The sequence below is a fragment of the Leuciscus leuciscus genome (assembly GCF_965113295.1).
Source record: "Leuciscus leuciscus genome assembly, chromosome: 15".
In the NCBI taxonomy this organism is placed as follows: domain Eukaryota; kingdom Metazoa; phylum Chordata; class Actinopteri; order Cypriniformes; family Leuciscidae; genus Leuciscus; species Leuciscus leuciscus.
This window is the reverse complement of record NC_138739.1, coordinates 20,674,243-20,690,719: the sequence shown is the minus strand read 5'-3', so window position 1 is coordinate 20,690,719 and position 16,477 is coordinate 20,674,243. Positions and strand designations below refer to the sequence as shown.

The following is a 16,477-nucleotide window of genomic DNA, read 5'->3' as shown; positions in this document are numbered from 1 at the left end:
AAAACAAAAGGTAATAAGGTATTTAAGAGTTTATGGATAACTGGCACACAAGGAGGGGTTGGCCTCTAGACAAGTGGTCTCCCTACACCCAAAGGTGTCAACTCTGAATTTTTCCAAGTGAAAGAGGTCCTGACTATATAATGAAATGCAGCAGAGGGTTCAGGGCCTTTTCTGTAACTCAGATTCGCCCGTGAGGCTGAGAGGTCTCCCTCTCTGTCAGGGAGACCTCTCAGCCTCATGTATTTCTTAATGTTGGGTTGCATCTTTTCTCTTTATTCCAGAGCATTTGATGTTTTGTATCGATTATCTTTGAAATGATTATGAAATTGGCATGATAAATTTACCTGACATAATAAATTGTTACATTTAATTATTCAAACTGACTTTGACATTATTTTCATTAAAGAGTTAAAAGGAATAGTCAAACATTCACTTACAATTAATGATCCAAAGATATCATTAAAACATTTTTATTTATGGAGTCAGATGAAATAACGAGAGAATACATATTCAAATGTATTGCATTTAATCAAAAAATACTTTGCCTCGAGAAAAGGACAGTAACACGTTAAGACCTTCCGCGCTGGTCGGATGCCGGGTTTTGGGCCGATCGAGCGCGAGCTTACACTATCAGTTAACCTGTTAAGCTTTACCAGTGCGTCGGCGCACTGAAACGTTTTTTTATTTATTTAGTTCAAAGTTACTATCAGATTAAATGTTATACTTTGACAAACTATACATCATTAAAAAGATATAAGACTCAAGTTTCAGTATTTGACCACTATTGTATTCTGAGAAACTTAAAGTGACAGTTATGTCTTAATTTGTGTCAGGAGTTATGAAATGAAAAAATGCGTCGATCCCTTTAACCCCCTGAGGTCTACGGTATCGCCGGCGATACCAGCTCGCTTTTTTTTTGTCAATGTAAAAGAAACTCATAAATACTCTGTTGACTTTGATTTTCCATAGGAATTTCATACATCAATCGATTCTGTTAAATGTGTATTATTTTTGTGTATACTCACAATAAAAACAAAGTGTTGTGCTTTTTGCCAAATAAAGAAAAATAAACACGAAGCGAGTTCTGCCTTCTCTCTGCCAGTGAAGTCCATTCTGAAACGCGTCCGAAAATGAACAATAACTGAGCGAATACTCAGTCAAACAGGCATACAGACACACAGGCATGAAGCTTGAATTTTCTTCTTTTAAATGAAGTAATTTATATAAAAAACAAATATTCTCATCTTGTGAAATCTGTATTAAAAGAGAGCGATTCCAGTCGAGCTCATCTCATCTCATTACGTTATAATCGGCCCCGCCCACGGAGAGCGCGCGCTATTCAAACGCAAATGACTGAGACGATCCCATACAAACTGTGAACGCCCCCATATCAGCTCGAGAAAACACATCAAGTTTATTCAGATAAGTGTAGTTGTCTACACTGTCTCGCAGCGCTGTGAGGAATAATAATAATGGAAAACTTACCTCAGAAGTGCTGGTATTTCGAGGAGCAACGGATGGAATAATGTAGTAAGTTTTTTTTTTTCATTCTCAAGTAAATCGCGTTTCTGTGTGAATGAATGAACGAAAGAGATGCGCTGTTTACCACAACTCGCAAAAAGACGGTTTAAATTTGAATTGCGTTTCTGTGTGTGAATAAATTATCTGCTTTTAGCAAACTATTTAGCTATACCTACTGAGTAAAATCGATTGAAATATGTTGAAATAAAATGTATTTGTATAAGCAACGTATTAAACTGCAAATTAACATTTATATTCCTTATAATAAAAACGAAAGACCTATGTTACAGACATATGAAAGACAACATTTCGTTGATTAGTTTTGGATAGATTACACATTTTTACTGTAAAATATCTGCCACCTCAAATAAGCTTTTGTTTGCCAATTTTTGCTAATATGTTAAATATAGTATGTTTTGTCAATGTAGGCTATATTCGAAGTTTGAAATATGTATGATAAAATGTATACTTTAGTTTTTACAAAGAAAGATTACACTTCAATTGTTGTTGTAATTGTAACCTTTTTAATAAAAAAATATATATTTACAAGGTAGATGTAAACAAATTTTAAAAGGTAAATATAAGCATTTTCTTTAAATAATTTTTATTGTGTTTTATTATTGACAAATTTGGGGAGAGGATACATATTCCAAAACTGAAAATACAGTATGAGAATTAACTGCACAATTAATAGACATGTTTTCCTTGGATATTATACAATTTGCAAGCAAAATTTGTGAAAAAAAAAAAAATTGACATGCTTCCAACTGTGAACCAATTTGGTAGAATATATATATATATATATATATATATATATATATACTGTATATATATTGCTCTTGCATTCTTTCTTGTGGCTATAGGTGACACACCTGAATGAATGGCTCATTAGGTATGCGGGCCCCATTGTCTCCTGAGGTGTGAACCACTACATATGCATGATGCTGTTGAATGGTTGACGCCCCTTGCGCATATTGCCTTTACAAACAAAAAGTGTTTTACAAGATTTAAATCAATGTATTGTGTTATGTGAATGATAAGGGCAGGATGATTTTCACATCATTTTGAAGAAAAAATTCTAGGCAAAGACATCAATTAGTCAAAAGTCTTATTGACACGTATTTAGTATGTGTTTTGTGGCCTTATTTCAGAAACTTTAGTTTTTAGTTTTTTCAATAACCATGCATAAACATTATTCTCTCAAAAATACAAACATGTACATGCATGTTGCTCACATATTATGGTAGCCCTGTTTGTGCTAAATAGAGTGTAATTATACCTTTGCCATTAATATGTTTATAAGCAACTGAAAAAAGCACAAATGTCAGGGCATGTCAGAACATCTCAAGGACCCCAAAAACCCCTCAGACCTCAGAGGGTTAATATGATTTATGAACGTCAGCTGGTCCATTCGTAAAAAAAAACTCCGTGCTGTCGTCATGACAGTGCTTCACAAAACAACGTCCCTCAGGGCTTTTAGCTCAAAAATGTGCAGACTTGGAGAAATATTGATATATTCCCAGATAGCATGTATAATCGGCCCGAGCTCGGCTGCCCCGCGGCGCCTGCGGCTCAGACTCGGCATCGGCGTGTGTTAACCGGGCCGATTGTGGCCCGCAGCTCGCTCTGGCACATGCATTTTTGTTACGGCTGTAAAGCACTGGGCCGATTCATGTTCACCGTAACTGGTCGGCTCTGCTGTATGATCTGGACCACTTCTGGAAATGACTCGGCTTAGGTTAAATCAAGGATGGTTTTAATGTAGCAATAATTAACATAAAAAATATTTTAAAATTGACGTAAATTCCTGACTGTATCTTAGTATGTTATACTCGTCGAATGTCGTTGTCCAAAACAAAATATATGCGGTAAATAATAATAATAATAGAGTCATTTTGCACAGAGCAATTTTTAATATTTATAACCATAGCAAAAATATTTAGTTGTCATGAAGATTCTTTACGTGTATTTTAAAAATGCATGGGCGCTCGACATCACTCGCACAGTCACGGTGATTGCAGTCGCGCATCGGCTGAGTAGTTGGGTAGTCTAAAATTAACACTGAGTCTAAAATTCATTTTACTGGCTATTTCAAATGTTTACCAGCAGTGACGGTTAAACTCTGGGCGCTCGGCTCAGATGCGTTTACCGGTATGAAGCCGATTTCAACAGTTGCTGCAGCGAGCGTCAGCACGCAAGACGTGTGCACAACTTTCGGTGAGATAAAACTCAACGCCTGACTTAAAATCATCCCTTTTCGATCCTGCGTCATTACAGTGAACTTGAGGTAAGTTGTGTTCAATTTCCTTAAAAAGCATCAACATTTCACGCCGAGCATAGTTTCAATCGAGTTACGTCGACCTACATATTTCGAACTGTTGCTGATTAAATGTTGATTATTATCGATCCGTTTAAACTTTGTTCATGTTCATTTGACAGTGCTTCCCTAGATGAAACGAAAAGAAAGAATTCAGAACTTGAATTCTATTAATTAGGACAACAATATAACATTTTTGTCTGAGTAAAGTAGTGCAAATGTGGGGGTAATATGAAAGCTTTTATGGCGCGAAGTTAACAAAGCTAACATTGACTAACGTTAGCTGCGCTGTTTTTGCGCTAGCAGCTCATATTTTCGTTCTGCTAGTTGGCAAAGAATTAGTTGCTAGGCTAGACACCATTTTTATTGAATGCAATTTACGTGAATAATATTTACGAGCACAGTCTTTGATCTGTGGAAGAAAATAAAGTGGAACAAATGTTAGCTGGCTTAAGGCCAATTCATACCGCACAGACAAACGCCAACAAACATTTTGATCCTGTAAGAAAATATTTATTTTACTTATGTAAATAGAGGAATGATGTGGGACTTTGGTCTGCTGAAAGCTGGGTCATGTCTGTTGCTGAGTGAGATCGGGACTCTTATTATGAAAATGAACTGAGGACTCTTATAACGGTAGAGGAGCAGCTGCGCCTGCGCCGGCGACCTCACAGTTGATGGGGATTATGATTACGCTGACACGTTTGCTCCTGGTTTTACAGGTATGATACAACATATGTTCATGCTGCAAATATTTTGTGTATTAATGTTCTGGGTTGTGAAGATCTATGTGCAGACCGTCCGCCATTTTGTGAACGCTGTGTATGACGTCGTGAAGTGCATTTAATGGCCTTTTGCACAGGGGCCTGTAACAGATGCACTCTCGACATTTAACAATATAAAACGAGAAGAAAGTTGTGTCTGAAAGCTGCAATCTTTTACTTGTATTGGTTAAAATTAATGAATATCTCGTGTTTTTCCGTGGGTGCTTGAGTTTGTCGGTTTCTGTTGGGGCAGTGTGAACATGACACTTATTTTTCATAACATTCTGAATACAACGACCAACTTTTGTTGGTGACTTTTTTTTGTTGGTGTTTGCTGGCGTTTGTCTGCGGTGTGAATTGACCTCTAGTTGTACTTTTATGGCGCAAACTGAAATCGCACTTTATAGCTAACATCAACATTACCTTTGGCTAAATGCGGTCTGTACAGACAGGTTTGAAAAGTTTATTAGCTACCCTAGGGCTGGGCGATATGACTGAAAACTGTATCATGATGTAAGCGTTTCATATCAGTCGATAATATTGATATTTTTTATGACCTATTTAAAATAAGGACCAGGAGAAAAATATATTACATTAAAAAAATTTATTTTAAACTTAACCTTCCTCTGATTATAATCCCCTCAGTTATAAAGGCAGAAATGTCAACACAACCATGGAAAGCAACACCATGGAAGACACAAAAGACAGGTCTTCTCAGGAGGCTGTGCCTACAGGTAGGAATTCTACAAAGTGAACTCTCTCGGTTTCCTCTGACATATCTACGTACAATGTTTTGCTACTAATCTGTTATGCCTGCTTTTTCTTGTGTCTTACAGCAATTGCTAAGGAGATCCTCATCCAGCTTGATTCTATCAGAGAGCAGCAGTTGCTCATCCTGATGCAGCTCCTACAAATCTCCAGCAGTTCCAGACTTCACGCCAGACCCAACACATTTTGGGCTCCTACTTTCAACTATTGAGGAGCTACAATGTTTGGAGGAGACGTTAAAGAATCCAGAGGAGAAGAAGAATTTGGTGAGTTAAATTATGCATTAATCAGATCATTCCTAAAAGTCAGTCCCCACTCTCACTCATGCTATATTCCTTAAATAACTAACGAGTTACATGTCTTTGTTTCAGACTGTTCTCCTTGGAATGGTCGGAGGCATGACTCTTAAAGACACTGTGGGGCAGGTCCTGAAAAGAGCAATGAACACTTCGCTGGCGAGACTCATTAAAAGTGTGGTTCTGGGTGAGTGTCAGTGCTGGATAACTGCACTGTGGTGACACCCCAGGGCTCTACAGTGCAACCTATTTATTTATTTATTTATTTATTTACTGGCTGTGACGGTGACAAAGTATTTAGGAGCACCAGTGCGACTGACCTGATCAGGTTCTATGGGTGCACCCTCCATTGAAACTAGAGCTGCAACGATTCCTCGATTAAAGTCGAGCACTCGATTAAAAAAAATCCTCAATAGCAATTTACCCGTGTTGAGTAACCGGCAAAATACCGGAAGTGGCGCATTCCACAGACCAGAATCCATGAATAACATTATTACACCGTTTTCTAAGGCTACGCGATCTATTTAATTAACCATTTACAATCATAATATAGCATAGTGCTATCATGAAATCACAAAGGCTGTGATTTAGTTAAGAATATGCGCTTTAAAAAAAAAAAATGCCCCGGCAAGTCATTTTATCAAATACCGCCTTTTAATGGGTAGGTTAATTTGTCATTGATCAGAAGGTGCTCCTAAATTTTTGACTGTGCTCCTAAACTTTTTAAATTAAAAAGAAATGTAAGTGTAGAGCCCTGCATCCAAATTAAGTTTTGGTGGTTGCTGAGTAACATCACGTGGTCATGCTGCCCTCTTTTATCTTGTGTTTTTCTCAGATGCAGTCCGCCGCAATGCCCTGACCAAAGATTCTACAGAAGAGGAAACAGAGCTGCTCATCACCAGGTGTCTGTGGTTAGCCTCTGATAGGGATGGTGGCCGAAGTCAGAGGGCGAACAGGCAGACAACGTAGACAACTCAAATATCGCGGTGGGCCAGAATTAAATGTTTCAAAGTTAAAAATGTTGATATTGGAAAATGGTATTTGAACTCCTTGATTCTACATTAATGCTGTGATATTATTTCTATTCTATTCTTTTCAATTCAAATCTGTTATTAAAAAGTGTGTGCGTAGACTACTCAAAAACGCAGTGGGCCAGAATTAAATGTTTCAAAGTGAAAATGTTGATATTGGAAAATGGTATTTGAACTCCTTGATTCTACATTAATGCTGTGATATTATTTCTATTCTATTCTGTTCTATTCTATTCTTTTCAATTCAAATCTGTTATTAAAAAGTGTGTGTGCGTAGACAACTCAAATGCAGTGGGCCAGAATTAAATGTTTCAAAGTTAAAAATGTTGATATTGGAAAATGGTATTTGAACTCCTTGATTCTACATTAATGCTGTGATATTATTTCTATTCTATTCAAATCTGTTATTAAAAAGTGTGTTTATCCTATTTTTGTAGTGTGGTCCAATAAAAAATGCATTAAACATGAAACCTGTCTTCCTTGTGCTGTTTTACTTTGTTTATCTTGCATAAATAACGGCTGCATAAATAACGGCTGCTAAGCAATTTTAGTATTAACCTGATATGAATGGAAATCAAAGTTCAAATAAGCCCAAATAAGGAACGGGATTGGAGGCGAGCTATACGTCCTCTCACTCGGTTTCCGCAATCGGGCCGCGTTAAAACCGAGCGCTCGGCCGAGTGTCTTTAGCCTTAATCGGGCCGCGTTAAAACCGAGCGCTCGGCCGAGTGTCTTTAGCCTTAATCGGGCCGCGTTAAAACCGAGCGCTCGCGGAGCAATCGGACCTAGATTCATGCCGAGGATTGGCCGATTGTTTTAGCCTTAATCGGGCCGCTTTCGGGCCGCACAATTTTTGCTAGCTGGGTTCTCATAGATTCACATCATATTTCTATAGACAGGAATAATATTTATTGAATTTATACCCAAATGCGTCGATGTAATCATTATGAGCGCTTCTTACTAAGATGTGCTGTGTTTTCAATTCATACCAATAGCCTGAGGGCGCTATATGCACAATAATACTCCATATATGGAACATGAAGAAGAGACATAATCATGTGACCTTCAAGGACGTCACTGATAGCAGCTACACACAAAGCTAACACAGAGATCGCTGTAATATGCAGATACAGACGTTTTGAAGACAATAAAAAATATTGCAATGATATTTGATTTGCCTGTGTTCTTCAAGCAATGCCAGGTATTTTTATAATAATAGATTATATTTATAATGTAATGCTAATCGATATAGACTTTATCATTGTACGTAATTCTATAAATATATTTTCTGTCTGATTTTTTTTTATCTGAAGCCAAATTAAATCACAGAAGATTATTTAAAATACTCGAATTGCGTTATAAAGTACGTTTGAAGCACAAACATGGTTTTAATCTCATAAATGGTCGTGTATTGATGGTGTGCTAAGCTAACATGCTAGCTAGGCCCAAAATAAAGTAATTTGACATGATCTTGAAAAACATTTAACTAAATACAGAGTTTTAGACTTATCATTTTCAGATTTTAAATATAACATGGTCACACATATGGCTTTAGCTGCAGTGCATTTCTAGATTGCTACAGTGCCCACTTCAATTTTATTTTCATGAATATGTTTCATAAAAATAAATTTCTAATAACTTTACAAAACTTTGAAGCTATTTAAAAAATGTTTTTTCATTATGACAATAATTAATTCTACATTTACAATAAACTACCAGGAGTCAGCTTTCAAATGATATACTTGTGCTTTTAGTGCAAAGGGTTCATGAACTGTATGTGTTTCAGTTTGGGTATGTCATTTCTGGGGATTTTTCAAAAGTGGCGTTGCAGCTTAACAGGTTAAAACAGCTCAAACATGCATTTTAGTCCAAGACTAAACTAAAGCCTAGTCTGTGAGACCAGGGGATAAACAACTACAGGAAGGGTTTGGTTGGGACAAAGTTGGCAAGGTGAAAGCAGAATCAACAATAATTAGATATCTTAAAGCACTAAGATATCTTAAGATTATATGTAATAAAAAATAATCTAAGTGATAAATATCAGATCTCACCCTTCTTTCTCAAGTTAACAGACAGATATAAATCAAAATACACAACACCACTTAGCTCAAGTTTTTTTCTCTGTTATCTTTAAATGTTCGAGGTATTATGTGCAAAGTTAAACCTAAGGCACTTTTTCTAAAAGCAAGTAAAAGTTAATTGTTTCTTTCTTCAAGAGACTCATTCAACTGATGTAGATGTGAGATTTTGTAAGTCACAATGGGGTGGAGAGGCTTTATTCTCTCTTTATTCTGGAACTTCTCACACAGCAGAAGTCTTCTTTTGTTTAAACAGCAAAATTGTTGCAAGTTCAGGCGATAACGGGTCACTGGATTATCGTGGTTCTTGAATCAAATGGATATTGATCACACTAACAAGGCCGGCAGGCCGCTAATAAGTGTTTTTTTTTTCTTCAGAATATGGCTACCAAAAATGACGACTGGAAGAACACATTTTACAGACAAAATTATTATGGGAGGGGATTTTAATGCCGCTCCAGATGAATGTCAGGATTCCCTGATTTCTAATATATCCCAGTTTCTTGATCTGATTGATGTTTGACGTGTTCTGGGTGCATTCAATGTTCTAGATTGAATTTTTGTCTGATAACTAGTAATCTTCTTTCTTCCTAATTTGACTGTAACACTTCTCATTCAGTTTTAAAGGGTACCAATTATGGCACTTTTTTACAAAATGTAATATAAATCTTAGATGTCCCCAGACTGTGTTTGTGAAGTTTCAGCTCAAAATAGATTATACAACACAGATGCGCTGCGCTAAAACACTACGTGAACTAACTCGACGCCCAGAGAGAAGGAAATGAATAGTGGAATAAAGTCGGTTTTTTTGTTTTTTTTGCGCACAAAAAGTATTCTCGTCGCTTGATAAACTTAAGATTGAGCCACTGTAGTCACTTGGACCATATTAACGATGTATTTAATAATTTTTCTGGGCCGACAAGTTTCAATCCCTTAGAAGCCTATGGAGAAGTAATCCAGCTCTCAGATTTCATCAAAAATATCTTAATTTGTGTTCTGAAGATGAACGAAGGTCTTACGGGGTTGGAACAACATGAGGGTGAGTAATTACTGACAGAATTTTCATTTTTTGGTGAACAAACCCTTTAATGCATTGTATTTTTAGGGCTTGCATTTTTATGGGCTGAAATTCAATATAATTCAATTCAAACTATTGAATATTATAGCCAGGTTGTATTTTTAAACAGTTTGAATATTTTGGAAGTGAAAGAATTTTTTTTAAAATCAAAGTGCCATGGTAGGTCAAACTTACTTTACTTAACTTTTTCTTATATTGATGTCTCCTCATTACCATAAGGCCAATGCTAACTTTTTTTTTCTTTCCTTTTCTATCAATAGCATTTGCAATGAAAAATAGCAACCTACACATTCAGAAAGTAGACACATGCCACAGTTGTAATATAGCCTAGGCTAAATCTTTAGTGTAAAAATATATTCCCTTAAAGGTAGGGTAGGTAGGATTTTTATAAAAAAATGTTTTTCAAATTTGTTTAAACTGTCTTTATATACCAATACATAATAAAAATGTAAGTGCTCTGAAAAAGAGAGTATAAAAATCGAGTGACTGTAGACCTTTTAACGTCGAACGAACACTCGTTCTCATGGAGACGCGGTGTGCACTGAGGGGAGGGGCTGTGTGTGTGTGTGCGTCCGCGCGCATGTGAGAGACGCAGGGAGAGCAGGGAAAGGAAATGCAGCTGAACGAATATAGGCCTACGCTGCGTGTTTTAAATAGCGTTAAAAAATGGAAGACATTGACAAAGACGAAAACTAAGGACATTTACTCTATAATTTTATTTTATTTTAGTTAGTTTTGCCAAACACACATTACAGTTTTAGTTAGTTATCATTTTTTCGTAATGCCTCGTTTTTATTTTTATTTCAGTTAATGACAATGTTTTTTTCCCACCTAGTTTTCGTTTTTTTCGTTCGTTTTCGTTAACGATTATAACCTTGGTCATGTCTGATAGTAGTTTGTCATTTGAAAATCACTACACATATTAACTGGAAAGAAAAGAAAAGAAAAACAAATATCAGAATAATCTAATGTGTTTCCTTCAACAGTCAAAAACTGAATTAATTATTAAAATCAATTTATTGTGGTGTTGTGTCTGTCAATCGCCTCTGACTCAATCAAATGAGGAAATAATATTACCAACTACTGTAACATTACTACAGAGGGGTTAAAGGTACTAAAACTATTATTTTTAACCATGTGAAATACTCACATCAGTGTGTTGAGTTTACAGTGTTTATCCTGCAGTAGAGCAGAGATCTGATTCACTCGTGTGTCTCCTAGTTTATGTTCACTCAGATTCAGCTCTCTCAGGAGTAACGGGTTTTTACCCACAATTCCTCTCACATACTGACAGGCTTCATCTGCAGCAGGACCCAAAAACCTGCAGAAGAGAAGATGAAGCAGGATTCAGTTCAATTCTCAACTAAACTTGGTGTAATGACAAAATCCATTTTTACATGATTTTAGTCTTGGAATCATGCAGTCAACTTTGATGTAATAACATATTATGTAGCTTATTGTATTATTGAAATAATATTTCTATAAATAATTTGGCTGCATATAATGTTTGTTGTATTATTTCATCATATCTCACCTCAGTGTCTTCAGTTGAAACTTTGGATCCTGTATTAAATCATTGAGCTCCTTCACTCCTGATTGTCCAGGATCATTTCCTGTGAGATCCAGCTCTATCAGGTGTGAAGGGTTTGATCTCAGAGCTGAAGCCAGAGCTTTATAACCTTCTTCTGTGATACTGCAGTCTGAAAGTCTGTAAAACAAAAATAAGTTTGGACAGAGATTAGTTGTGGGCTTATAAATACATTCTGAAAAACATCATGAACTAAAACACATTTACATAGTTTATTCAGTAATGTAGTGCTGAAATCATGAACTCAAATGTCATTGTGAAAAGAAAAAAAAAAACAATGACTGTTGTAAGTAACAGTGCATAAATCAGACCTTTCAGTATAGCCTAACGCTAATAAGCTTAAACGACGTTTTGCAGTGCCGTGAACAATCAATCACAATCAATCACTCCTTTACGCGTGCAGCACTGTCCTCGCGGCTGCAGCAACTTGCGCTCTAATAATAGGCAAAATAGGCTACAGAATATTTCGTTCTGTATTGACAGGTGCAATATTTGAAAATCGATCATATATATTTTTTTATTACATTTATATCTGCATTTATGTAAAAACTTAAACTTTCAAACATCAAAATGTCATTTATTAATAGGCTATGTTTTCATGTCAAAATGACATACAAACATCTTTTCCTATTCTATTTTGCCTGGAAACGCTTCCAACACGCTTGCGTGTCGCGTGAAAAATAGGCGTCGGTTCTATTTCTAGCATGCACGCGTTTTCCGCGCGGCTCGAGGCACGCCTGAGACACGCGTGTCACGCAGGCAGTGTGCAAGCTCTAACCTGTTAACAGGGGAGCCGAAATAAAAATGGACACGCCACGCAGCCAGTGTGTCGCCGGCCTCAACCTCCGCAGACAGTTTTTAATGTTTATAAGACAATAACTACTCAAGATTTTGCTTTAGTATAATTTTCGGGACAATATATATATAGTATGCCTACGTGTATTGCATTAGCTTAAACTGTCATAGCACTTGCATATTGTTGTCCTATTGTTAGTTTAAAGGTGCTCTAAGTCATGTCACGCGTTTTTTAGGCCAAAAATATTTTGTCACATACAGCAAACATCTCCTCACTATCCGCTAGCTGCCTGTCCCCTGAACACACTGTAAAAAAAACGCGGTCTCTCTAGACACCACAGGCTCCACAAACGGCAACAAAAACAAACTGGGCTCACCCGCACCACGAAACATAACAAACAGTGCTCCAGCCAATCACTGCAAGAAGTATTTGAGGGTGGGGTCTGGGGGTTAGTGCGCATACACATGAAGGGGGTGTGTGGAGGAGAGAGAAGCATGAAGAGGGAAGTTTGAATTATGGCCGACACACGACCAAAGAGACGACGTTCCGATGAACAGAACAACTTGCAAGAGGGACAAGGATAAGGAACGCGTGAAGTACCGAATTTACATCGGAAAAACCTTTGAAAGGTGGCGAGAACTCCGCCGGCAGAAGGGATTAGCTACTATCCGACATTCAGTTTCTCTGTTTTTGCAGAACAGGTAAATCCACTTTTCTTTCTAAACTGACGTTCATGTTCGCAAAACCAACACAATGATGTAATTAGCTAGATTTATGCTGTCAGCGTTAACTTTGGTGAATACAACATGTATGTTTCTAGCAGCGATCAATCTCTATTGTAAATGATCAAGCAAATTCACAATAGGGCGACAATTTGTGTAAGTTAACGGTTGTTTTCACCCACGGTTTGTTATGAATTTGAATGTTCATATATAAGTTAGGCTATTGACAACTTTGACTAAATTTGTTTACGCCGCCACCGTTGTTTATGCTCACTGGGAAACGCGAAGCTAACGTTATCTTGCTATCATTGCGTCCTTGTATGGGAGCTAACATATAGTTATAACCTCAGGTGGCGAGACGATTTTAAGATAATGTTTCTCTTTTTCTGTATTCTGTTCTGCAATATATAAAAGCATTTATCTAACTTGGCGACATTACACATTGAATGAAGTATCAGTAAAACTTAACTTTGTAGTGACTATTTTGACTTTCCTTTATGCCGGAAGGGAAGGGAAGGGAAGGGAAGGGAAGGGAAGGGAAGGGAAGGGAAGGGAAGGGAAGGGAAGGGAAGGGAAGGGAAGGGAAGGGAAGGGAAGGGAAGGGGAGGGGAGGAGGGAGGAGACGGGATGAGGAGGAGGGAGGGTCTAGCCAGCCTCCGTTTTGTTTGACAACAATTCGAATGTCAACAAGAAGTAACGTCTCCCGACATCGGTTAGAGAACCTTTAACTGTAAATCGCTTTGGATAAAAGCGTCTGCTAAATTACTAAATGTAAAATTGGCTTGACATTGGACATTCGCACATTTAGGGACCGTCTCTAAAGTTGCATACAACATTGGCATACACGTTTCTAACTTCAATAGCAAACTTAAATTTATTTGAATAAATATAAAAAATCCAAAGGGTGCGCATTATGCCTGACACTACATGAACACTTTACAGTTGGCTTTATGACTGTAAGTCGTTCTATTCAAATGCTATCGGAGTTAGAAACGTGTACACCAAAGTCGTATACACTTTAGAGACGGTCCCTAAATGTGCGAATGTCCAACGTCAATTGCCGTCTTTATGCCAGTCTATCACTGGGAAACGCTCAGCATTAAGCTTTGCACGTTATTCTGAGTCCATCTGCTTGCCTGCGAGTTTGGTCTTTTACATCACTGTAGTCCATTAAGCTAAGTTAAGTGTTGTATATGTCCAGCAGGGGAATCCTGAAGTATTGAGGGAAACCCTACAATGCAGCACATCGCCACAATATAAAGTTAAGGCAACTAAACAACCAAGAGAAATATATGTCAACCTCAAAAATGTAACATTGGATCTGTACATCCGCATCGGGGAATAACATTAATCTCATTCACGGTAGAGAAAGATGCATAGGCTACACAGGAAAAGTAACCGTGAAGGCACTGAATTTAACATAAAACAGCCGTCATAATAATCACAAATACACTTACATTGCTGTAAATGAGTTTTATGAATGAATGACTTGCTCTAATTTTGCTGGTCTTCGTCAACAACACGCGCTTTTGCACCATCTGATGGTGAGGTCGACTAACAGCAGATGGAGCGTATGCTCGGCAATCTACTGCTTTTCCTGCAGTTCCTGGACGTCAATGTTGAATTTACTGTCGAATTTGAACCACTGAATTTGTGGAAGCGAATTTGCAAAGCGAAATAAAATGGACCGAAAATTGCCTGTTGAATATTATTGGTTGTATTTTTAAACAGTTTGAATATTTTGGAAGTGAAATATGAAAGGTGAATATGGATTATTGAATTTTTAATAATGAAAAGGTGTTTGAAATGTTTTTAATTGAAATATTCACAGCTTAAATATTCAACCATGTTGAATTTCAGCCCATAAAAATGCAAGCCCTAAAAATACAATGCATTTAAATGCAAGCATGGTTAATGCAATGCCTTTTTTTTTTTTTTTCAAGTAGTGCAATTCAACAGGCTTTTTATTTCAAAAACATTTGACATTATTTTACTTCCATAATATTATAATTAAACTTTATTCGGAGTACTTCTTTATTGTACAATTCACATTTCTTGATTAAGCCTAAAATGTGTTTTAATATCACTATTAGTAAGGATAGTATGATCAATGTATAACATCAGTTTTAAATGCAAGATATTCAAAGTACATGTCTTTTCTCTAGTTTACTAATATAAACCTTGTTTCCAGCCAGGCAGTTCTTTTTCATTTACAGAGGTCAGCCCAGCTGATGTGCAAAGGGCCATAAGTGAACTGTCCTCTATCAGTGGTGCTGGTCCAGATGGCTTTGAGAATAAGTGTATTAAAATTGGTTCTCATGTACTAGCAGTGCCATTGGCCTCACTTTTCAACTTGTCGTTCTCTTCTTGTAAATTTCCTTTAGCCTGGACATGTGCCAAAGTTATCCCACTTCACAAAGGTGGCGATCCTGAAAATATTAATAACTACAGACCAATCTCAATCATCAATAGTGTTGAAAAAGTTTTTGAGAAAATAATCTTTTTCCAATTATCGAATTATTTAGCTGACAATAACCTATTATCTCAATGCCAATCTGGATTCAGAAAACATTTTTCTACCACTACAGCACTTCTTAAATTTACCAATGATGTGTTTTCGAGCTTTGATAATCACAGGTGCATTATTTTTAGATCTTACTAAAGCTTTTGACTTAGTTGATCATTATTTACTCTTAGACAAATTGTATTCTGTTGGTCTGTCTACCTCTTCTTTGCTTTGGTTCAATTCTTATCTACATAATTGTCGCCAGTGTGTGTCCGTTGGGGGCAGCATCTCTTATTTCACTGGCATTGACAGAGAAATTCCTCAAGGTTCCTCTCTCGGGCCTTTAAATATTTTTCTATATTTATCAATGATCTTCCACGTAGCTGCACTGAATGCAGTATCCAACTTTATGCTGATGACACGGTCATTTATTGTTCCAAACCTAATATTTATGACATCAGCACTACATTACAAAATGGTTTTGATTCAGTCCAGCAGTGGCTATTGTCCAACAAGCTTTTACTTAACAAATCAAAATCATATTCAATGTTTTTTCAAAAAAAGCCAAATCCTTCATCTGAAAATTCACTAAAAATTTAATTTCTTGATCAAACTCCCATAAAACCTACTAGGCAGGTCAAGTATCTTGGCCTTTGGCTTGACTCTGATCTTTATTTTAGCACTCATGTACATAATATAACTAATAAGCTCAATTGCTCACTTAGAATTTTATACCAGTCAATTAACTGTTTTAATTTTCCTGTCAGAAAAATAATTGTTTCTCAACTTGTATTGCCAATCTTGGATTATGCCGACACCGTATACAAAAACACTACTGCCTCCTGCCTTCAGTCTCTTAACACTGCCTACAATAGCCTGTGTAGATTTATTCTCCGCTGCCCCTACAGAACACACCATTGTGAAATGTACCATCAACTGTCCTGGCTGACCCTACCAGATACCAGGCGTTTTCATTGGTTACAATTTATTTTTAAATGTATTTATATGGACT

At 36.8% G+C, this 16,477-nt stretch overlaps 1 protein-coding gene and 2 long non-coding RNA genes across 5 annotated transcripts in view; 2 read left to right on the top strand and 1 right to left on the bottom strand.

Moving 5' to 3' along the window:
* Positions 1 to 16,477, bottom strand: part of LOC309475587 (uncharacterized protein) — a 454,091-nt gene that overhangs the window by 138,930 nt on the left and 298,684 nt on the right. Inside the window, exons 36-37 of the mRNA XM_082138405.1 lie at positions 11,388 to 11,561; positions 11,004 to 11,174 (exon numbers count right to left, since the gene is read on the bottom strand). Of these exons, the coding sequence (XP_081994531.1) occupies positions 11,004 to 11,174; positions 11,388 to 11,561 (345 nt within the window). The remainder of the gene's footprint in view (positions 1 to 11,003; positions 11,175 to 11,387; positions 11,562 to 16,477) is intronic.
* LOC309475713 overlaps positions 1 to 16,477 on the top strand; it is a 35,840-nt gene that overhangs the window by 13,884 nt on the left and 5,479 nt on the right. The gene's annotated exons all lie outside the window — the stretch shown is intronic.
* LOC309475685 lies at positions 3,044 to 7,167 on the top strand. 3 transcript variants are annotated; one of them, XR_014197757.1, is made up of 5 exons: positions 3,044 to 3,808; positions 5,248 to 5,336; positions 5,439 to 5,636; positions 5,742 to 5,853; positions 6,502 to 7,167. It is a non-coding gene; the product is annotated as an uncharacterized lncRNA (long non-coding RNA). The 3 variants fall into 3 exon arrangements; XR_014197758.1 differs by lacking the exon at positions 3,044 to 3,808 and adding an exon at positions 4,517 to 4,560; XR_014197759.1 differs by lacking the exon at positions 3,044 to 3,808 and adding an exon at positions 4,804 to 5,115.